The sequence below is a fragment of the Callithrix jacchus genome, chromosome 2 (genome assembly GCF_049354715.1).
Source record: "Callithrix jacchus isolate 240 chromosome 2, calJac240_pri, whole genome shotgun sequence".
Classification (NCBI taxonomy): domain Eukaryota; kingdom Metazoa; phylum Chordata; class Mammalia; order Primates; family Cebidae; genus Callithrix; species Callithrix jacchus.
In genome coordinates, this window is record NC_133503.1 from 4,837,042 (window position 1) to 4,860,759 (window position 23,718).

The 23,718-nt window shown below is 47.0% G+C and overlaps 1 protein-coding gene across 2 annotated transcripts in view; it reads right to left on the reverse strand.

Moving 5' to 3' along the window:
- GALNT17 (polypeptide N-acetylgalactosaminyltransferase 17) overlaps positions 1 to 23,718 on the reverse strand; it is a 568,205-nt gene that overhangs the window by 127,943 nt on the left and 416,544 nt on the right. For both annotated transcript variants that reach the window (XM_002743912.6, XM_078354172.1), the window contains one exon: positions 19,027 to 19,144. In XM_002743912.6, coding sequence (XP_002743958.1) covers positions 19,027 to 19,144 — 118 coding nt within the window. The remainder of the gene's footprint in view (positions 1 to 19,026; positions 19,145 to 23,718) is intronic.

A 23,718-nucleotide genomic window follows, 5' to 3' on the forward strand; every position in this document is an offset into this window, starting at 1 on the left:
ATCTGTACATTGGATTGTATTAAATTATGCTTTAATAAAAGTACATATAGAGTGGGAAAAAATGAATAATGACAATGGATTTAACACAAAGCATTTATCTAAAAAAAACCCTGAGTCCATAATATTATTGAGGGAAAAAAAGAAATCCTCACTGGTCATCTTTGGAGGTTGCTATGACACCAAGTCATCATTCTAAAGATCTTCAAATCAAAAGAAAAAATCACTCATTTGTCCTGCTTTTCTGGTTTGAGTTGTATTTCAGAGTATGCAAATAGTTGAGGGGGGAAAGTTATTTTTAATAGAAGAATTACAGCTTATACAAGCAGGGTGAGTGAAGAATCTAAAAATCACCGTTCTGTAGGCCCTAGTGAATTAAGGAATGCAGGCAGTGATCATTGGTGGCTGCTAAAACCAATGATTCAGTGAAAGACTGATGAAGGACTTTATAGTGAATCAGTCAGGCTGATGACACCTGAACCTGCTGTTCAACCCTAACATCAGAAACAGTGACATAACCCGACATTCTGTATCTCCTGCTGTCACGCCCTAGAAAGTTCATAGCAGCACCCCAAGTTTTCTTTCCAAAAAGAAAGAAGGAAAAAAATAAAGGAAGAACGAATCAACTTTGGAGATCTAATTACAGCTTAGGAAAAAGGAGAGAAGATTAGAGGAACATGTTACAGACACCAGGAGAAATCGATCTGCTAAATCCAGATTGTGTGAAATTGTGTAGGACAAATGCCATGGCTTCTTCGACAAATGAATGACATGAAATTAATAAAGGTGAGAGGACATGTTACAGATTGAAATGTTTAAGAGACAGAGCAGCCAAATGCAATGTGTAGACCTTGTTGGGATTCTTTTTTTTTTTTTTTTTTTTTAATTTTTTATTGGATTATAGGTTTTGGGGTACATGAGCAGAGCATGCAAGACAGTTGCGTAGGTACACACATGGCAGTGTGCTTTCTTTTCTTCTCCCCTTCACCCACATTTGGCATTTCTCCCCAGGGATTCTTATTTGAATAAGTCGACTATCAAACAATTTTTCTTGAGAAAATATAACGGAGTTTTGAGAAACATTGTTGAGAAAACATGGACTGGGTACTGGGTTTTGCTAAGTGTGATTTTATGTTGAGACTGTGTTTTTAAAGAGTCTTTATACGTTGGCGATGAACTCTAAAGTATTTATAGACGGAATGAGATGGTGTCTGGGATTTGCTTTTAAAAAGTCAATGAGCAGTAACTGAAAAAAAACAGCAAAATGTTAATATTTGTTAGAGTTGAATGATCAGTACATTTGGATTCATTATACTGTGCCATCTTTGTGTATGTTTCAAGTTTTTCATTAAAAGAAAAGAAATTAGCATAAAATGAAATGACTGAATTATTCATTTTCCAGTTTGTTTTGGAGGAAAAAAAAAACAGTGAGACTAAATAATCTAAACCTCTCATCCACTCAGGGAAGAATTTCCAGACTTAGCATTACAGAATTTAGGAAACTCTAAGAAGGAGGCCCTTTTTTCTTTTTCTTTTGCTGTTTTTTTTTTTTTTTTTGAGATGGAGTACTTGCTCTGTCATTCAGGCTGGAGTGCAGTGGTGTGATCTCAGCTCACTGCAACCTCTGTCTTCCGGTTTCAAGCAATTCTCCTGCTTCTGCCTCCCAAGTAGCTGGGATTACAGGCGCACACCACCACACCGGATAATTTTTTCTATTTTTTTTTTTAAATAGAGATGGGGTTTCACCGTGTTAGCTACGATGGTCTCACTTTCCTGACTTCGTGATCTCCACCTCGGCCTCCCAAAGTGCTGGGATTACAGGCGTGAGCCACCGGGCCTGACCAGGTGGCCCTTTTATTCTACAACTGACTTCACATCCTGGACGTCACTTGAAAAGTCTCTTGAGGAAGGGTTGTTTGGTGTGTGCTGTGTGTGCGTGTGCACGTGTGTTTATGCAAATGTGTGTTATCAGCTTTCTACATAAATTAGCCCGTTGCTCTTCTTTAAGAGAATGGCAATACATTTTAATGAAGATAGCAAAATGGCCCTGCTGTCTGATGCCAGGGACTGTTTAAATTGATTTTCCCCTTTTCCATGTCCAATAAAACTTCATTCTGCACTGAGGCGGAGTATGTTGCGTAATGGCGAAAGCTGGAAGAAGGTGCCACTGCAGAGACGACCTTGCAGCTCATCAGCTGCAGCTCTAGAGGGGGATGAGGGGGCCTCACTAGCTCTTCCTGGGAGGTGGCATAGAGGCAAACAGGGAGCACTGCGGGACCACATGAGGGATTCAGAAACCCACACATTGGCCTGAAACTGGAGTACGGAGCAGACGTGTGAACGTTGTAAATATGCTGGAAAACTAAGTTTCTTTTCCTCAAAAGTATTTCAGGAAAAGAAAAAAGATGATAGGCTTCAATTTTTTTAAACCCAATTTTCCTAATTTATTATTTCCATAGGTTATTAGGGAACAGGTGGTGTTTGGTTACACAAGTAAATTCTTTAGTTGTGATTTGTGAGACTTCAGTGCACCCACCACCCGAGCAGTGTGCAGCACACCCTACTTGTAGTCTTATCCCTCACCCCATTCCCACCCTTTCCCACCAAGGCCCCAACATCCACTAAGCCATTGTGTCATTCTTCTGCCTCTGCATCCTCACGGCTCAGCTCCCACTTACGAGTGAGAACATATGATGCTTGGTTTTCCATTCCTGAGTTACTCCACTTAGAATAATAGTCTCCAGTCCCATCCAGGTTGCTGTGAGTGCCATTCATTCATTCCTTTCATGCCTGAGTAGTATTCCATTTTATATATATGGATAAAATAATACATATATAATGATATATATATACAATGATATTAGTATCACATATTCTTTATCCACTCTGATTATATATATCAAAGATATAATATTTATTTGATATATATATCAAAAGATACATATACATCAGAGTGGATAATCATATATATGTAAAACATCTCATATATAAATAATGTATCAAAGAGTGGATAAATAATATGTGATACTAACGCAAATGCCCATCAATCAAAGAGTGGATCCAGAGAAGAGCACCACCATTTCCCACCTGCTCAGCCTGGACTCCCACTTCTCTTCATCCCCTCCATAAGCTCAGTTTTCAGGTCTTGTCTTCTACTTCCTGAATTTCTCTATTCCTCTCCCACTGTCACAGCCATATAGGTCGAGCCCTTCCTCACCAGCTTTTCCTGAGTGTACACGGCTTTAGCAGCCATTTCCACATGGCTGTCACAATGATTTTTTAGTAAAAAAAAAAAAAACAAAGTCTAATCCTCTTACTTTTTAAAATCCCCTCAAGGGTGGTAAGTAATGGGTACTTGAGACTATCTATATCTCTATCTCTATCTATCTCCCTATCTATCATCATTCACCCATGTATCATTTATCTATCAATTTATCTATCATCTATTTATATAGCATATGTCTAATGTATCATCTATATCTACCTTCCATCTATCCATCTATCACCTACATCTATCATCTGTCTAATCTATCAATCTATTATCTATTTTAACTGTCTATATAATCAGTCTATCATCTCTATCTCTATCATCTATCTATCCATCAATCATCTATCTAATCCATCATCTCTCTCTACCTAATCTATACCTATCTCATCTATCCATCTATCTCCTAATTCTATTATCAATCTAATCTATCATCTATATCTATCTATATATTTCATCTATCTAATCTATTATCTATCAGCTATGTCTGTCTTCTCTAACATCTATCATCTCTATCATTGACCATCTCTATCATTAATCTATCATCTATCTCTATCATCCATCTATCTATCCATCTGTGTATCTCTCTCTCTAATCTATCTATGCATCTATCACCTATCTCTCTCTTCTGACCTACCTATCCATTTAGCTACCTGACCTACCTATCTAAAATGTCTACCATGATTCTTAAGAAGAAGCCAACTTTTTGCTTACCGTCCTCATAATCTGAGCCCCACCTTGATTCCTGTCACTGCATCTAAGAGGTTCTCCTCCCTCTTTCTCTGCACCAGCCTGAACTCCCAAGTCCTCAGGACACATTTATCTCTCAGAATTCCAAATCTCTGCAGATGTGTTTTTCTCTGTCTGGAATATCCTTCCTTGCACACCTCCTTCTTTGCTTACCTGCATTAAACTCATTTTAAAATTCATAAAAGCATTTTTGTAGAGAGGTTCTTCCCAACTCCCTAGACTAGGCTCTATTTCCTTACTATATTTTCCCACGGCATTGCTCTATCTTGTCTTCTCACACTCGTCACATGGGTAATTATTTATGTAGTGAACAGTGTTTCTGCCTGACTATACATTTCATGGAGATGGACACCCCAGGTATTGAATTTGGTAGCCCCAGTGGAAAAGCCTGCTGGGCTACAGAAGGCACTCACCAAGTTTCTATTATAATCTGAAGTGGTCAGGTGAACTGTTGACCACCAATCACATATGATCCTCCGTGAAAGACCAGTGTGTGAAATCTCAAGCCTCACTCTACACGTGGACAAGACCAGAAACTTTGCTTTGAACTGTATCACAACGCAATTGAGCTCTGCATTACAAAGGCATTCACACAGCCAAACATGACCTCCTTCAGACCAGGCCTGGGATCCAACCTTGACCAATGCCAACGGGGGAGAGAAACAAACACTCGTGCAATGTAAACAGTAAGAAAATGAAAACACACTGATGGTCCGGTCCTCTCCAGGAGGGACCGTTACACAAATCACATTATTCAATGGATGTAGCAAACTTGAGGCCCAGAGTTCCAAACAACGCAGGCCACAGGAGGCTGTGGCACATCAGGGCTCCTGAGGTCAGAGGTCTCAGAGAAGGCAGGGGAAATCTATCTTGGTTAACATGGATGCTAGATGGTGGATCCCCAAAACCACAGGGAAGCAGCTAGGGTGGGGATCAGGAGGGCAGGCAGAAGGCCTTGCCAGAGCTAGCTGTAGACAAGAGGGAAGCAAAACTAAGAGCAAGAGACAGGGTCAAGAGCCCCGTGGGAGCGGGAACTGCTGTTGTCATTCAGGTTCCTGGGACTCTGGCCATATCTCAGGTGGCTCATGATTTCTATATAAGACCAGACATAGTGGCTCATGGCTGTGATCCCAGCATTTTGAGAGGCTGAGGTGGGACAGTCCCTTGAGACCAGGTGTTTGATATCAGCCTGGGAAACATAGTGAGACCCCATCTCTACAAAAGAACCAAAAAACAAAAATTAGCTGGGTGTAGGGGTGTGCACCTGCAGTCCCAGCTACATGGGAGGCTGAGACAGGAGGATCACCTGATCCTAGGAGTTGGAGGCTGCCGTGAGCTATAATTTTTGTCACTGTATCCCAGCTTAGGTGACAGAACTTGTCCTATGTATATATATATAAATTGTAAACGACCCCTCTGAAGGAGGCAAGCCTTCAAACCCACTGCTGATGTGATCTCGGTTGGCTGAGAGACTCTGAGTCTGTGACCGATCCCCCAGGTCTCCAGTACCTTGAGCTTGAATGGACTGGGCTAGCCAAGATGGCAAGAGTTCTAACCATGACTCCCACCTGAGTCCTGAAAGTGGCATCCCAGTTCCTCAGAGAAATGGAACGGCTCAGGGACATCTTGAGCTATGCAATCAGCAATTAAGGCACCTGGGTTAAACTCTGCTTTTTAAGAATGTTATGTTTATGCTGTGCGCAAATTAAAATTCACTTGTTCTTTGCCCATCACTCACCATGACACATCTAAGCCAATCCGGACTCAGTGTCTGAATCCTTTTCTAGTGACCAAGAAGACCCCACAGGGGTTGGACCATGAAAGGTCTTAGGAGTGGGCTGGAGGAGGCAAGAAGGTTATCTCATTTGAGCATCCTCAGACCCTCTTAGATCCTTTTCTCCATGATGGGTTATTGGTGTGTGCATATGCATGTGTGTGTGTGTGTGTGTGTGTGTGCGTGTGTGTATGTCTGGGAATGAAGGGTCATTTCTTTTTTCTTTTTTTGAGATAAAGTCTTGCTGTGTCACCCAGGCTGGAGTGCAGTTGCACAATCTCACTGCAACCTCCGCATCCCAGGTTCAAGCAATTCTCCTGTCTCACCCTCCCGAGTAGCTGGGATTACAGGTGCCCACCACCACCCCCAGCTAATTTATTTTTGGTAGAGACAGGGTTTCACCAGGTTGGCCAAGCTGGTCTCAAACTCCTGACCTCAGGTAAGCCAGCCGCCTTGGCCTCCCAATCACAAATGTTTTAACAATTCAGTGCACCCACACAGGAATTCCGCCTTATTCAGTCCTTGGGATTCATGAGACAGTCAGGACATTCTTTGGTAGTCTGGGGATCTGGAAGTTTGTCTCTCCCTTATCTTCCTTTAGAAAGGACTTCCCAGCAAGATCCAGCAGTCTTAGGTGCCATGTTTTATACGTTTCTTTTCTTCGTAAATGAACTGATATATTGGAGAAGGACTTTACATCATTTAAGTCATCTATCTTTACTGTCCTTGCAGAATTATTTTTCTCTTAACATTCAGACATATTACCATAATATGCTTGGTTAACAGTTTCGGATTACGATTACTCAGAGCAAGATGAAGGCTTTCTATTTCCATGTCATTTATTTCCTCAATCCTGGAAAGCTTTTTAAAACGGTCCTTTTCTCTATTGATTGTCTGGTCACATGCAAGCTGCCTTGCGTGCTGGGAACAGCCATAGAGTCAACTGCTGGGTTTTGTTTGTTTGTTTTTTACTGAACCACAGTAAGACTTTCTGTTCCTGTGTTCTTGTGACAGGTCTTTACTTATTGAGGATGGAATTGAAAAGAAACAAAAGATTTCAAGACTAGTTAGAAAGATCAAAGATTGAGCCATGTTTTGGTTAAAAAAATCAAGAAAATAGTGTTCTCACATTAAAATTTTTCCATGGAATGAAAGCACAGGGTTTTGTGTCATTACTTCCAGGTAAACGTGTAAGTAAATGGGTGTGTGTACACTACATGAGAATTACGTATATGCGTGTATATATATTTACATCAAGCCCTGCTTCTTTATTCAAGTGGTCGGGATCAGTTTCTTTCTTTCTTTTTTTTTTTTGAGATGGAGTCTTGCTCTGTCGCCCAGGCTGGAGCACAGTGGCACAATCTCGGCTCACTGCAACCTCCGCCTCCTGGATTCCAGGAATTCTCCTGCCTCAGCCTTCTGAGTAGCTGAGGTTACAAGTGCCCACCACCATGCCTGGCTCCTTTTCATATTTTTAGTAGGGATGGGGTTTCACCATCTTGGCCAGACTGGTCTTGAACTCCTGATGTTGTGATCCATCCCCTCGGCCTCCCAAAGTGCTGGGATTACAGGTGTGAGCTGCTGCGTCTGGCCATGGATTTCTTAAGAATACATTTATTATGCAATTTGTTTGCCCTCTAAACACAAAACAAAGGAAGTAGTATTGTCTCTGAAGCACTTTGTGTGTATTGTGTCATTTGAAAACGGGAGCTCTGTCTGTCATCAGGAACCCTGCAGTCACCTGGTCCAGACTCCTGTACATTAAGTTAAAAAAGGAGTAGATGCTGGCGCCCACAGGGCTCTGACTGTGTAGGCTGCAGTGGGAACAAAGGACTCACTTTGGGCCAGTGTAGCCACGGAGGGACACCTGGAAAAGGGACTGGAGAGGTGGACTCTCACCGGGGCCCCTTTCTAGTAAAAGGCATGCATTTGCCAGGAAGTTGGCTAAACCTAGGGGTAGACCAGTTGCTCTCCAACAAGGGCACGTAACTAAGTTTCCTGGTGTAGGGGAGGGCTTGGTGAACACAGGGAGCTGGACTTCCTGCCAGGGTGGCTTGGATAAGTTTGACTCAAAGCAGGGACATTTTTTAAATTTTCTGTTGGGATTGAAGTCCTCATTTTTTCCCATTCATTCCCTCTTTCAACAAACATGAATGACTTACTAAAAGTCAGAGATCTTAGTGGGCATTGAGGACACAGAGGTGAATAAGATTTAGAGGAAAGAATTCCAATGTGACCCTCCAGAGTGTCTGAATCAGGACGTCTGGGATGGGGCCCAGGAATTTTCATTTCTAACAAGTTCCCACATGATGTGAAAACCGCTGATGGGAAACATGGGAACCACAGAATTCTGTGTAGATTCCGAACGCAGGCCTCTGCCTTTCTGCAACCAACAGTACTCACTCCCACTTCAAAAACTGGCAGAAAACCAAGGCTTATGTCAAGATCACCTTGCAGCTTACGGGATGAGGTGGTCTACGGGAAGTTAAGAGGCAAAGTCACTCTCCCGTCTCCAGCTGCTGGAGACGCCTCGAAGTACTGTAAGAGGCAGGTCATTCATTGCACTCCAGGGTGACATCTATGCCCTGGACGGAGGGACACAAGTGACACTTTTAATAAAGACCAACTTCGGCCAAGAAACATATGAAGAAAAGCTCATCATCACTGGTCATTAGAGAAATGCAAATCCAAACCACATTGAGATACCATCGCACACCAGTTAGAATGGCGATCATTAAAAAATCAGGAGACAACAGATGCTGGAGAGGAAGTGAAGAAATAGGACTTTACACTGGAAATAGGAAATAACACTTTTACACTGCTGGTGGGAGTGTAAATTAGTTCAACCATTGTGGAAGACAGTGTGGCAATTCCTCAAGGATTTAGAAATAGAAACTCCATTTGACCCAGCAATCCCATTACTGGGTATATATCCAAAGGATTATAAATCATTCTACTATAAGGACACATGCACACGAATGTTCATTGCAGCACTGTTTATAATAGTAAAGACCTGGAACCAACTCAAATGCCCATTGATGATAGACTGGACTGGAAAAATGTGGCACATATACACCATGGAATATTATGCAGCCATCAAAAACTATGAGTTCGTGTTCTTTTTAAGGACATGGATGAACCTGGAAACCATCATTCTCAGCAAACTGACACAAGAACAGAAAATCAAACACTGCATGTTCTCACTCATTGGTGGGTATTGAACAATTAGAACATGTGGGCACAGGGAGGGAAACATCACACACTGGGGTCTGTTGGGGTATGGGGGGCCAGGGGAGGGACAGCAGGGAGTGGGGAGGCTGGGGAGAGAAAACACTGGGAGAAATGCCTGATGTAGGTGATGGGGGGATGGAGACTGCAAACCACCTTGGCATGTGTGTACCTATGCAATGACCCTGCGGGATGAGCATATGCACGCAGAGCTTAAAGTACAATTAAAAAAAGAAAGACCTACCCTGAGCTGCAGGGGAGCTGAATTGTCCTAGGGGAGACAAAGCCAGGGAGAGATTGTCTGGGGGCAGATTGGGCTCTGCAGGGCCCAGTCACTCCAGCCCATCAGCAAGGACTGAGGAATCCCTAAACTGCTTTCCACAATGGCTGAAAGCACTTAAAACAGAGTAGCTGTTTCACCTAGTAATCTCACTTACTACCGAGTACAGAACCAAAAGAACACAAATCATTCTGGCATAAGGACACATGCACGTGTATGTTCATTGTGGCACTATTCAGAGCAGCCAAGACATGGAATCAACTTACATGCCCATCAGCAGCAGACTGGGTAAAGAAAGGGCTGTAATGCATGCAATGGAATACTGCAAGGCTGTCAGAGAGGAGATCACAGATGGAGCTGGAGGCCACTGTCCTGACGGAATTAACACAGGAACATCCAACCAAATACCACGTTTTCACTTATAAGTGGGAGCTGGACACTGAGCACATATCGTTACAAAGAAGGGACCTCCTCGAGGGTGGAGGGCGGAGGGGGTGAGGAAGGAGACCCTTAATTCTCCTGAGCTTCTAAGACCACCTTCCCCTAGACTTGTACACTGCATTGTAATAGGAGAGTTAAAGGCTGGCAGAGTGGGCGCCACCCTTAATCACACTCCCATAGCTCACAGGCATCTATAGACCACACTCCTGTAGCTCACAGGCATCTATAGACCACACTCCTGTAGCTCACAGGCATCTATAGATCACACTCCTGTAGCTCACAGGCATCTATAGCTCACACTCCTGTAGCTCACAGGCATCTATAGACCACACTCCTGTAGCTCACGGACATCTATAGATCACACTCCTGTAGCTCACAGGCATCTATAGACCACACTCCTGTAGCTCACGGACATCTATAGATCACACTCCTGTAGCTCACAGGCATCTATAGCTCACACTCCTGTAGCTCCCAGGCATCTATAGCTCACACTCCTGTAGCTCACAGGCATCTATAGCTCACACTCCTGTAGCTCACAGGCATCTATAGACCACACTCCTGTAGCTCACAGGCATCTATAGACCACACTCCTGTAGCTCACAGGCATCTATAGACCACACTCCTGTAGCTCACAGGCATCTATAGCTCACACTCCTGTAGCTCACAGGCATCTATAGCTCACACTCCTGTAGCTCACAGGCATCTATAGATCACACTCCTGTAGCTCACAGGCATCTATAGACCACACTCCTGTAGTTCACAGGCATCTATAGATCACACTCCTGTAGCTCACAGGCATCTATAGCTCACACTCCTGTAGCTCACAGGCATCTATAGACCACACTCCTGTAGCTCACGGACATCTATAGCTCACACTCCTGTAGCTCCCAGGCATCTATAGACCAAACTCCTGTAGCTCACGGACATCTATAGACCACACTCCTGTAGCTCACGGACATCTATAGACCACACTCCTGTAGCTCACAGACATCTATAGCTCACACTCCTGTAGCTCACAGGCATCTATAGACCACACTCCTGTAGCTCACGGACATCTATAGCTCACACTCCTGTAGCTCACGGGCATCTATAGCTCACACTCCTGTAGCTCACAGGCATCTATAGCTCACACTCCTGTAGCTCACAGGCATCTATAGACCACACTCCTGTAGCTCACGGACATCTATAGCTCACACTCCTGTAGCTCCCAGGCATCTATAGACCACACTCCTGTAGCTCACAGGCATCTATAGACCACACTCCTGTAGCTCACAGGCATCTATAGACCACACTCCTGTAGCTCCCAGGCATCTATAGCTCACACTCCTGTAGCTCACAGGCATCTATAGACCACACTCCTGTAGCTCACAGGCATCTATAGCTCACACTCCTGTAGCTCACAGGCATCTATAGCTCACACTCCTGTAGCTCCCAGGCATCTATAGCTCACACTCCTGTAGCTCACAGGCATCTATAGACCACACTCCTGTAGCTCACAGGCATCTATAGACCACACTCCTGTAGCTCACAGGCATCTATAGACCACACTCCTGTAGCTCCCAGGCATCTATAGACCACACTCCTGTAGCTCCCAGGCATCTATAGACCACACTCCTGTAGCTCACAGGCATCTATAGACCACACTCCTGTAGCTCCCAGGCATCTATAGACCACACTCCTGTAGCTCACAGGCATCTATAGACCACACTCCTGTAGCTCCCAGGCATCTATAGCTCACACTCCTGTAGCTCACAGACATCTATAGCTCACACTCCTGTAGCTCACAGGCATCTATAGACCACACTCCTGTAGCTCCCAGGCATCTATAGCTCACACTCCCGTAGCTCCCAGGCATCTATAGACCACACTCCTGTAGCTCCCAGGCATCTATAGACCACACTCCTGTAGCTCCCAGGCATCTATAGACCACACTCCTGTAGCTCACAGGCATCTATAGACCACACTCCTGTAGCTCACAGGCATCTATAGACCACACTCCTGTAGCTCCCAGGCATCTATAGACCACACTCCTGTAGCTCCCAGGCATCTATAGACCACACTCCTGTAGCTCACAGGCATCTATAGACCACACTCCTGTAGCTCCCAGGCATCTATAGACCACACTCCTGTAGCTCACAGGCATCTATAGACCACACTCCTGTAGCTCCCAGGCATCTATAGCTCACACTCCTGTAGCTCACAGACATCTATAGCTCACACTCCTGTAGCTCACAGGCATCTATAGACCACACTCCTGTAGCTCCCAGGCATCTATAGCTCACACTCCCGTAGCTCCCAGGCATCTATAGACCACACTCCTGTAGCTCCCAGGCATCTATAGACCACACTCCTGTAGCTCAGAGGCATCTATAGCTCACACTCCCGTAGCTCCCAGGCATCTATAGACCACACTCCTGTAGCTCCCAGGCATCTATAGACCACACTCCTGTAGCTCACAGGCATCTATAGACCACACTCCTGTAGCTCACAGGCATCTATAGACCACACTCCTGTAGCTCCCAGGCATCTATAGCTCACACTCCTGTAGCTCCCAGGCATCTATAGACCACACTCCTGTAGCTCCCAGGCATCTATAGCTCACACTCCTGTAGCTCACAGGCATCTATAGACCACACTCCTGTAGCTCACAGGCATCTATAGACCACACTCCTGTAGCTCACAGGCATCTATAGCTCACACTCCTGTAGCTCACAGGCATCTATAGCTCACACTCCTGTAGCTCACAGGCATCTATAGCTCACACTCCTGTAGCTCACAGGCATCTATAGACCACACTCCTGTAGCTCCCAGGCATCTATAGCTCACACTCCTGTAGCTCACAGGCATCTATAGACCACACTCCTGTAGCTCCCAGGCATCTATAGACCACACTCCTGTAGCTCACAGGCATCTATAGCTCACACTCCTGTAGCTCCCAGGCATCTATAGACCACACTCCCGTAGCTCCCAGACATCTATAGACCACACTCCTGTAGCTCACAGGCATCTATAGACCACACTCCTGTAGCTCCCAGGCATCTATAGCTCACACTCCTGTAGCTCCCAGGCATCTATAGACCACACTCCTGTAGCTCACAGACATCTATAGGCCACACTCCTGTAGCTCACAGGCATCTATAGACCACACTCCTGTAGCTCCCAGGCATCTATAGACCACACTCCTGTAGCTCACAGGCATCTATAGCTCACACTCCTGTAGCTCACAGGCATCTATAGACCACACTCCTGTAGCTCACAGGCATCTATAGCTCACACTCCTGTAGCTCACAGGCATCTATAGCTCACACTCCTGTAGCTCACAGGCATCTATAGACCACACTCCTGTAGCTCACAGGCATCTATAGACCACACTCCTGTAGCTCACAGGCATCTATAGATCACACTCCTGTAGCTCCCAGGCATCTATAGCTCACACTCCTGTAGCTCCCAGGCATCTATAGCTCACACTCCTGTAGCTCACAGGCATCTATAGACCACACTCCTGTAGCTCACAGGCATCTATAGCTCACACTCCTGTAGCTCACAGGCATCTATAGACCACACTCCTGTAGCTCACAGGCATCTATAGCTCACACTCCTGTAGCTCACAGGCATCTATAGACCACACTCCTGTAGCTCACAGGCATCTATAGCTCACACTCCTGTAGCTCACAGGCATCTATAGACCACACTCCTGTAGCTCACAGGCATCTATAGCTCACACTCCTGTAGCTCCCAGGCATCTATAGCTCACACTCCTGTAGCTCACAGGCATCTATAGCTCACACTCCTGTAGATCACAGGCATCTATAGCTCACACTCCTGTAGCTCCCAGGCATCTATAGCTCACACTCCTGTAGCTCACAGGCATCTATAGCTCACACTCCTGTAGCTCCCAGGCATCTATAGCTCACACTCCTGTAGCTCCCAGGCATCTATAGACCACACTCCTGTAGCTCACAGGCATCTATAGCTCACACTCCTGTAGCTCACAGGCATCTATAGACCACACTCCTGTAGCTCACAGGCATCTATAGCTCACACTCCTGTAGCTCACAGGCATCTATAGCTCACACTCCCGTAGCTCCCAGGCATCTATAGCTCACACTCCCGTAGCTCCCAGGCATCTATAGACCACACTCCTGTAGCTCACAGGCATCTATAGACCACACTCCTGTAGCTCACAGGCATCTATAGACCACACTCCTGTAGCTCCCAGGCATCTATAGCTCACACTCCCGTAGCTCACAGGCATCTATAGACCACACTCCTGTAGCTCACAGGCATCTATAGACCACACTCCTGTAGCTCCCAGGCATCTATAGACCACACTCCTGTAGCTCACAGGCATCTATAGCTCACACTCCCGTAGCTCACAGGCATCTATAGCTCACACTCCCGTAGCTCACAGGCATCTATAGCTCACACTCCTGTAGCTCACAGGCATCTATAGACCACACTCCTGTAGCTCCCAGGCATCTATAGACCACACTCCTGTAGCTCACAGGCATCTATAGACCACACTCCTGTAGCTCACAGGCATCTATAGCTCACACTCCCGTAGCTCACAGGCATCTATAGCTCACACTCCCGTAGCTCACAGGCATCTATAGCTCACACTCCCGTAGCTCCCAGGCATCTATAGACCACACTCCTGTAGCTCCCAGACATCTATAGCTCACACTCCTGTAGCTCCCAGGCATCTATAGACCACACTTCTGTAGCTCACAGGCATCTATAGACCACACTCCTGTAGCTCACAGGCATCTATAGACCACACTCCTGTAGCTCACAGGCATCTATAGCTCACACTCCTGTAGCTCACAGGCATCTATAGCTCACACTCCTGTAGCTCCCAGGCATCTATAGCTCACACTCCTGTAGCTCACAGGCATCTATAGCTCACACTCCTGTAGCTCACAGGCATCTATAGCTCACACTCCTGTAGCTCACAGGCATCTATAGCTCACACTCCTGTAGCTCCCAGGCATCTATAGACCACACTCCTGTAGCTCACAGGCATCTATAGCTCACACTCCTGTAGCTCCCAGGCATCTATAGACCACACTCCTGTAGCTCACAGACATCTATAGACCACACTCCTGTAGCTCACAGGCATCTATAGCTCACACTCCTGTAGCTCCCAGGCATCTATAGCTCACACTCCTGTAGCTCCCAGGCATCTATAGCTCACACTCCTGTAGCTCACAGGCATCTATAGACCACACTCCTGTAGCTCCCAGGCATCTATAGCTCACACTCCTGTAGCTCCCAGGCATCTATAGCTCACACTCCTGTAGCTCACAGGCATCTATAGACCACACTCCTGTAGCTCCCAGGCATCTATAGCTCACACTCCTGTAGCTCACAGGTATCTATAGACCACACTCCTGTAGCTCACAGGCATCTATAGCTCACACTCCTGTAGCTCCCAGGCATCTATAGCTCACACTCCTGTAGCTCCCAGGCATCTATAGACCACACTCCTGTAGCTCACAGGCATCTATAGACCACACTCCTGTAGCTCACAGGCATCTATAGACCACACTCCTGTAGCTCACAGGCATCTATAGATCACACTCCTGTAGCTCACAGGCATCTATAGACCACACTCCTGTAGCTCACAGGCATCTATAGACCACACTCCTGTAGCTCCCAGGCATCTATAGCTCACACTCCTGTAGCTCACAGGCATCTATAGACCACACTCCTGTAGCTCACAGGCATCTATAGACCACACTCCTGTAGCTCACAGGCATCTATAGATCACACTCCTGTAGCTCACAGACATCTATAGCTCACACTCCCATAGCTCACAGGCATCTATGGCTCACACTCCTGTAGCTCACAGGCATCTATAGCTCACACTCCTGTAGCTCACAGGCATCTATAGACCACACTCCTGTAGCTCACAGGCATCTATAGACCACACTCCTGTAGCTCACAGGCATCTATAGACCACACTCCTGTAGCTCCCAGGCATCTATAGCTCACACTCCTGTAGCTCACAGGCATCTATAGCTCACACTCCTGTAGCTCACAGGCATCTATAGACCACACTCCTGTAGCTCCCAGGCATCTATAGACCACACTCCTGTAGCTCACAGGCATCTATAGACCACACTCCTGTAGCTCCCAGGCATCTATAGACCACACTCCTGTAGCTCACAGGCATCTATAGCTCACACTCCTGTAGCTCAAAGACATCTATAGCTCACACTCCTGTAGCTCCCAGGCATCTATAGACCACACTCCTGTAGCTCCCAGGCATCTATAGACCACACTCCTGTAGCTCCCAGGCATCTATACCTCACACTCCTGTAGCTCCCAGGCATCTATAGCTCACACTCCTGTAGCTCCCAGGCATCTATAGACCACACTCCTGTAGCTCACAGGCATCTATAGCTCACACTCCTGTAGCTCCCAGGCATCTATAGCTCACACTCCTGTAGCTCACAGGCATCTATAGCTCACACTCCTGTAGCTCACAGGCATCTATAGACCACACTCCTGTAGCTCCCAGGCATCTATAGCTCACACTCCTGTAGCTCACAGGCATCTATAGACCACACTCCTGTAGCTCCCAGGCATGTATAGACCACACTCCTGTAGCTCACAGGCATCTATAGCTCACACTCCTGTAGCTCCCAGGCATCTATAGCTCACACTCCTGTAGCTCACAGGCATCTATAGATCAGACTCCTGAAGATGGAGGAATCTTCCTGGAAGACCTCGTTTTTGCTTAAACATGGCCAGACCCCCACCTGGTCACGCCTACTTCGTGGATCAAGACGCTTCACATGCACTTTCTAGCACTGTAAGCCTCTAAAAGGGCTAGGATCTTCTTTGTCAGGGAGCTCGGTTCTTGAGACGCGTGTCTGTGGAGACTCCTGGATGAATAAATCACCACTTTCTTCCCTGTTTGACGTTCAAGAGGTCTGTTTGCGGCTGCTCCTTCTTCAGGAGGAGGGTGAGGATCAAAACACTACCTATCAGGTACGGGTAATAATCTGTGCACCAATCTCTGCTCATTGAGGTGTCGATTACCAATATAGGTAATACACAATTCATTTGTATAATAAACCTGCGCATGTGCCCCTGAACCCGAAATGAAAACTAAAAGAAGAAAAATAAAAAAATAAAATAAAGCCCAGCTGTGGTGGCTCATGCCTGTAATCTTAGTACTTGGGGAGGTCAAGGCTGGCGGATCATCTGAGGTCAGGAGTTGAAGACCAGCCTGGCCAACATGGTGAAACCCCGTTTCTACTGAAAATACAAAAAAGTTAGCTGGGTGCAGTGGCATGTGCCTGTAATCACAGCTATTTGGGAGTCTGAGGCAGGAGAATTGCTTGAACCCCGAAGGCGGAGGTTGCAGTGAGCCAAGATAGTGCTACCACACTCCAGACTGGGTGACAGAGCGAGACTTCATCTCAAAATAAAATAAAGGAAACAAAAAACAAAAATAGGGAGTGAAGAGACGTGATGTGAACCCACGATCTGGTGGTACAGGGACATTGGCGGACAGAACGGTGCTGCAGGGGAAGAACCCCGGAGCCCCCTCCCTGCTTCAGGGATCGGGGACAGTCCTGCCTGCCAAGCTGTTACCACCCTCACCACCAAGCCTGCAGAGCCTCACACTCAGGCCTTTCCTGCCAGGTCACTGCAAAGCAAAATGAATCCTTCCTGGAGATCGAATGTATAGCGTGGTGGCCGCAGTTAATGACACTGAGAGGACAGATCTTACATTTAATCTTTTCACCAGCCCCACCCGACCCCACACAGCGGTAACAAGATGGAGGTAATGCATGTGGCTATTAGCTTCATTGTGGTGCTCATTTCACAATGCATATGTATATCAAAACATTGCCTGTACACCTTAAACATGTAGGTTTTTCTTTTTTTTAAGAGACAGGGTCTTGCTCTGTCACTCAGGCTGGAGTGCAATGGCACAATCGTGGCTCACTGAAGCCTTGAACTCCCAGGCTCAAGCGATCCTCTTGCCTCAGTCTCCTGAGTAGCTGGGACTACAGGTTCATACAAGCACACTTGGCTAATGTTCGTCTTTTGTAGAGATGGGAGTCTTGTTATGTCACCCAGGCTGGTTTTGAACTCCTGGGCTCATGTGATCCTCCTGACTTGGCTTCCCAAGCCACTGTTATTATAAATGGGAACTAATGTTTTATTCTTTGTAGAGATAATATCTCACTATTTTGCCCATCCTGGTTTTGAACTCCTGGGCTTATGTGATCCCCCTGACTTGGCTTCCCAAGCCACTGGTGTGAGCCACCAAAATCTGTAAATGTCAATAACATCTCGATAAAGCTGTTAAAAACAAATCTGCAAGTGCAAAACACAAACCACAAAGGCCTTTGTGAGAGAGACGGAGTCTCTCGTGCTCTGTTGCCCAGGCTAGAGGGCAGTGCAATCATAACTCACGACAGCCTTGAACTCCTGGGCTCAAGCAATCCTCCTACCTCAGCCTCCCGGGTAGCTGGGACACAGACATGCACCACCACGCTTGGCTAATGTTTTAGTTTTTGTAGAGACTTGCTCTGTTGCCCAGGCTTGTCTCGAAAGCCTGGCCTTAAGTGATCCTACCACCTTGGCCTCCCAAAGTGTTGGGATTACAGGCATATGCCACTGTGCCTGGCCTGGAAATATTAGTTTAAGGTGATCGTTTAAGAAAAATTTAAAGAGAGGACAAAACTGAATGAGAGTGAGTTTTTTCTCCAGCTAATGCCCAGCGTGGGTTGCCATGGCATGAAACATATAGTCAACTTTTAGAGAGGGAAAGCCCTGGTTTCCCTATTGAAGGGAGGGGGGTGACAACACAGCTCACATATCCCCCAGGGACAGGGTAGAGGTAAATGTCACATTCATCAGCTGTAAGAAGCTTTTGTTTTTTGGGTTTTTTCTGAGACGGAGTTTCACTCTTGTCGCCCAGGCTGGAGTGCAGTGGCGGGATCTCGGCTCACTGCAACCTCTGCCTCCTGGGTTCAAGTGATTCTCCTCTTTCAGCCTCCTGAGTAGCTGGGATTACAGGCGCCCACCAATACGCCTGGCTAATTTTTTATATTTTTAGTAGAGACAGGGTTTCATCATGTTGGCCAGGCCGGTCTTGATCTCCTGACCTCAGGTGATCTGGCGCCTCAGCCTCCCAAAGTGCTGGGATTATAGGCATGAGCCACTGTGGCCGGCCTGTAAGAAGCTTTAAATACACCCCACAGATGACCAAGCAGCTCTGCTCACCCACATGGACACGCCAAGAGGAAGGGACACCATGTCACAAACCTTGATTCCAAGTTCAATGTTTTCCCCTCCATACACGTCCATACCAGGATCCAGAAGGCCAATTTCACCGAAGAACTTCCTGTTGACCACGAACGAGCAGCCTATCATGGCTGGGGTCCTGTGGGAGGGTGAAAGAAGAGAAGATCGTTGAGGGGTCAGCACCAGAAGCCCTGCCTTAGGCACTGCTCTAGCATGGACCAGGCTCCAGCCCAGCAAATCAAGTCCCTCCCTCAGTTCCCGCACCTCCTTTCTCCAGAAGGCTGCTGACGCCCAGGCTGAAGTGCCATGGCATGATCTCGGCTCCGTACAACCTCCGCCTCCCAGGTTCAAGCGATTCTCCTGCCTCAGCCTCTGGAGTATCTGTGTTTCTGTTTGTTTGTTTTAAGACAGAGTCTCGCTCTGTCGTCCAGGCTGTGTGCCACCACGCCCAGCTAATTTTTATACTTTTAGTAGAGACGAGGTTTCACCATGTTGGCCAGGCTGTTCTTGAACTCCTGACCTCAGGTGATCCACCTGCATCAGCCTCCCAAAGTGCCGGGATTACAGGTGTGAGCCACCACACCTGGCCAAGGCTGTCTTTTAGCCTCAGAAGTATCTAGGGAGAACTCAGCTCCCTCGTAGATGGGGTAAGGGCTGGTCTCACATATTCCATGGCATCTGCACTCATAGGAAGTGGTCCTTGCTGCACTCTGTTGACAGTTGAGTGATAGAATGGGGGTCCCTGTGCAGTTGCAAAGAAGCTTGGAGGTGAGAAGCAAGATGCATCACTTCCCACCCTAGGAAAAAGAGAATGAGCACGCCAGGAATGCAGTGGAAAACTGGAGGGAAGACTGCAAGCAGGGGCTCCAATCTCCATGTGATGGTGGGAGAACGTGGACCAGGATGGGGTCTTTGGAGAAGGGAGAAGGCTCAGGGAGGAAACCAATCGTAGTGTCCACCATAAACGGCAAGGAGACGGCCTCAGCCCTCAGAGAGGAGGTCTCAGCAGGAGACATGCCCGAAGAGAGCATCTGCGGTGACCATAAAGTCGGGACAAAGGATCATTTTATTGTATTTTTGTTTTGCTTTGTTTTGTTGTTTTGAGAGAGTCTTGCTCTGTTGCCCAGGCTGGAGTGCAATGGCGCTATCTCAGCTCACTGCAACCTCAGCCTCCTGGGTTTAAGCAATTCTCCTGCCTCAGCCTCCCGAGTATCTGGGATTACAGACACCTGCCACCACGCCTGGATAGTTTTTTGTATTTTTAGTAGAGACAGGTCTTCACCATGTTAGCCAGGATGGTCGCAATCTCCTGACCTCATGATCCACCTGCCTCAGCCTCCCAGATTCCTGGGTTACAGGCGTGAGCCACCGCGCCCAGTCAGCTTACTTTATGTTTGTAATAGATTGATCCCCAGGGTTGTTTCTTAGGGGTAGAATAAAGGCACAAGTTGACATATTGGAAATTAGAGACAAGAACTATGTGAGGCCACCTCTCAGAAGTTATTATTAAAAAGTGAAAAAAAACCCAAAACACCACCAGATGTTGGTAAGGTTGTAGAGAAAAAGGAACACTTATACACTGTTGGTGGCAGTGTGAAGTAGTTTAGCCTCTGTGGAAAGCAGTTCGGTGATTTCTCAAAGAACTAAAAATGGAATTGCCATTCAACCAAGCAATCCCATTAATGGGTATACACGCAGAGGAAAATAAATCGTTCTACCAAAAAGACACCTGTATTCCCATGTTCACCGCAGCAATATTCACAATAGCACAGTCAGGAAATCAACCCAGGTGCTCATCAATGGTGGACTGGATAAAGAAAATGTGATGCATATATGCCACCACGCCCAGCTAATTTTTGGGGTTTTTTTGTATTTTTAGTAGAGATGGGGTTTCATCATCTTGGCCAGGCTGGTCTTGAACTCCTGACCTCATGATCCACCCACCTCAGCCTCCCAAAGTGCTGGGATTACAGGCGTGAGCCACCGTGCCTGGCCTGTTTCCAGACTTTATATAATACCTTTATATAATACATTCATTGAGTAAATATTTTCTCGGCATCTACCAAATCATGCCCTTTGCTACAGCATGGATGCAGCTGGAGCCCACTAAGCGAGTTAACACAGGATCAGCAAAGCAGAGACCGCATGTTCTCACTTGTAATGTGGAGCTAAACACTGGGGACACGTGGAGATAAATATGTCGAAGGCATTGTGCTGGTGCCGCAGTGGGTGGGGAGACAGAAGACACACCTCTGTACCTGTCCTCCAAGCAGCTCAGAGTGACTAGAATAGTAATGTAGTTACTGTTTTTGTCATTGTTACCATTTATGAGCAGCTTCCTGTCTCAAGCACAAGGTGCAAACCACTTTCCATGCACATCGTGTGGATGCACCTGCACAACCCACTGAAGGAGCTACAACCATCTTGCTGAACAACTGAGGCACGCGGAGAGTGAGTGACCTGCCCCAAGTCACAGAATAGAACCCAGCACTGCCTGGCTTCAAAGCCCTTGCATTTAGCCCTTATGCTTTACTGCATGCCTTAGAAAAGGCTTCCTAGAGGAAATGGCAAACGCCCACACTGCCAAAGGCCACAAACACCGTCCAGATGCTTCCCTGGCCAAAGAGACACCTGACGCAGGAGGCCCATTGAAACTCCACTGGGGCCACCAGGAAGCTGTTAGGTGGAATTCTTTGGAGCGGAAGTGTGGCCTGTACTCTCAGACTCTCATCTGCGGGCTCTGACTTCTAACCTGACTGTGACCTTCACATTCCATGGAAAGCCACTGGGAACCCATGTGGTGTGGCAGCGGATGAGCCCCTTCCTTCCCCTTCAGTGGTGGTGCCAGCGTGAAATGTGTAGGGTTGGATGCTGGTGCTGCCACGAAGACTGACTGTGTAAGTCAGTGGAACACTCTAGGTCCCAGGGAAATCTCTACAGAGAGAAAACCTGCAATGGGTCCGGTGTACAGAGCAGGAGCTCAGTAAGTAATGTGCCTTCACCCTCTCACTGCAAGGCACCCTTCTGTTTGTTTGGTTGGTTTTTTGGATAAAGTGAGTCTCACTCTGTCACCAGGCTGGGGTGCAGTGGCGTGGTCTCAGCTCACTGCAACCTCCACCTCCCGGGTGCAAGTGACTTTCTGGTCTCAGCCTCCTGAGGAGCTGGGATTACAGAGGTGTGCACCACCATGCCTGGCTACTTTTTATATTTTTAGTAGAGGCAGGGTTTCACCATGTTGGTCAGGCTGGTCTCAAACTCTTGACCTGGTGATCCGCCTGCCTTGACCTCCCAAAGTGCTGGGATTACAGGCATGGACCACTGCATCCAGCCTGGGAAAAGCATGGCTTCTAACGTCCATCATTTCCTCCCAGCTCTCAGCCCCTCTTAGAGAACCAGCCTGACCTTTAGTCTGGAAAAGTATCAAATGAGCCCATTCCCTGGCGTCAATTAACCAAACCAGAAAATGAGCAGTGATCCCAAGCCAGGACAAATTATGTCTCCTCTGAAGGTTGGAATTAGGTTTCTCCTGAAGGGTTGGCTTTGGAAATGAAGACAGTTCTGGGAGCTAGAACTCAATAGGTTCATACACATCCAGGGCTCAGGCTGCCATTGGGAGCAGTTCCTGAGGGGTGCCATGCACATGGATGATTGAGCAGAAGGAAGAGGCAGATGTACAATGGAAAAGTGAGACCACATGGGCATGGGTGGGGGACTGGCCACCTGGGAACCCTGCCTTTCCATCTGCTGAGAGCCCTGGTTCTGCTCTCTGCCCCTAAGTCACAGGAGGGTCCTTTGTCTTTGCAATCCGTCATTCTCCACATCAACAGTGTTAGATACGTTTCTGTTCTTTGCAACCAAATGGTGATGATAAGCTACGCTAACTTCTCCTCTCAGTTGCCCTTTGGGTAATATCTTTCCCTGTTAGGCAGCGTGATTTTTTTTTTTTTTTTGGGATGCAGTCTCACTCTGTCGCTTATGCTGGAGTGCAATGGCGCCATCTCAGCTCACTGCAACCTCCGCTTCCCGGTTCAGGCAATTCTCCTGCCTCAGCCTCCCGAGTAGCTAGGATTACAGGCACCCACCACCATGCCCTGATAATTTTTGTATTTTTAGTAGAGACAGGTTTCACCATGTTGGCAAGATTGGTCTCAAACTCCTGACCTCAAATGATCCGCCTGCTTCAGCTTCCTGGGATTTCAGGTGTGAGCCACCACGCCCGGCCAAGAAAAAGAAAGAAAGCTTTATCTTGCAGCCACAGGAGGAAAGCTACTACAGGGAAGATTTCTTCTGGGAGAGCCGGAGTCAGGGTCCACCCAAGCTGTGAAGATACATTACTGACACATGTCCCTGGGTATGCGGCATCAGCACAGAAGTAGGGGACAGGGAGATGTCCTCGGTGCTAGCTCCATTTTCTAGAGAGAATTTGTGAGCACATGAAGAAATTCCGATAAGTTAGAAAAATACCCAGTTATTTTAATGTAGCTGGGTTTTATCTGGATGCTATCTGTGGCTGTGGGAGAAGGCTTCACAGCATGACCTGCCTGGAGTCCCCTGTCTGCAGGAAACAGCTCTGCTGAGCACATGGGACCCGGTTCTCTACCAGAGTCCTGGGGTTTCTCACAACAAAGTGGGGAGGTCTCCATTTGGTACCTCTTGGTTCAAACCAGGCCAGGGCAGGCCAGCACGAGATGCACAGGAGGCGGTGAGAAACCA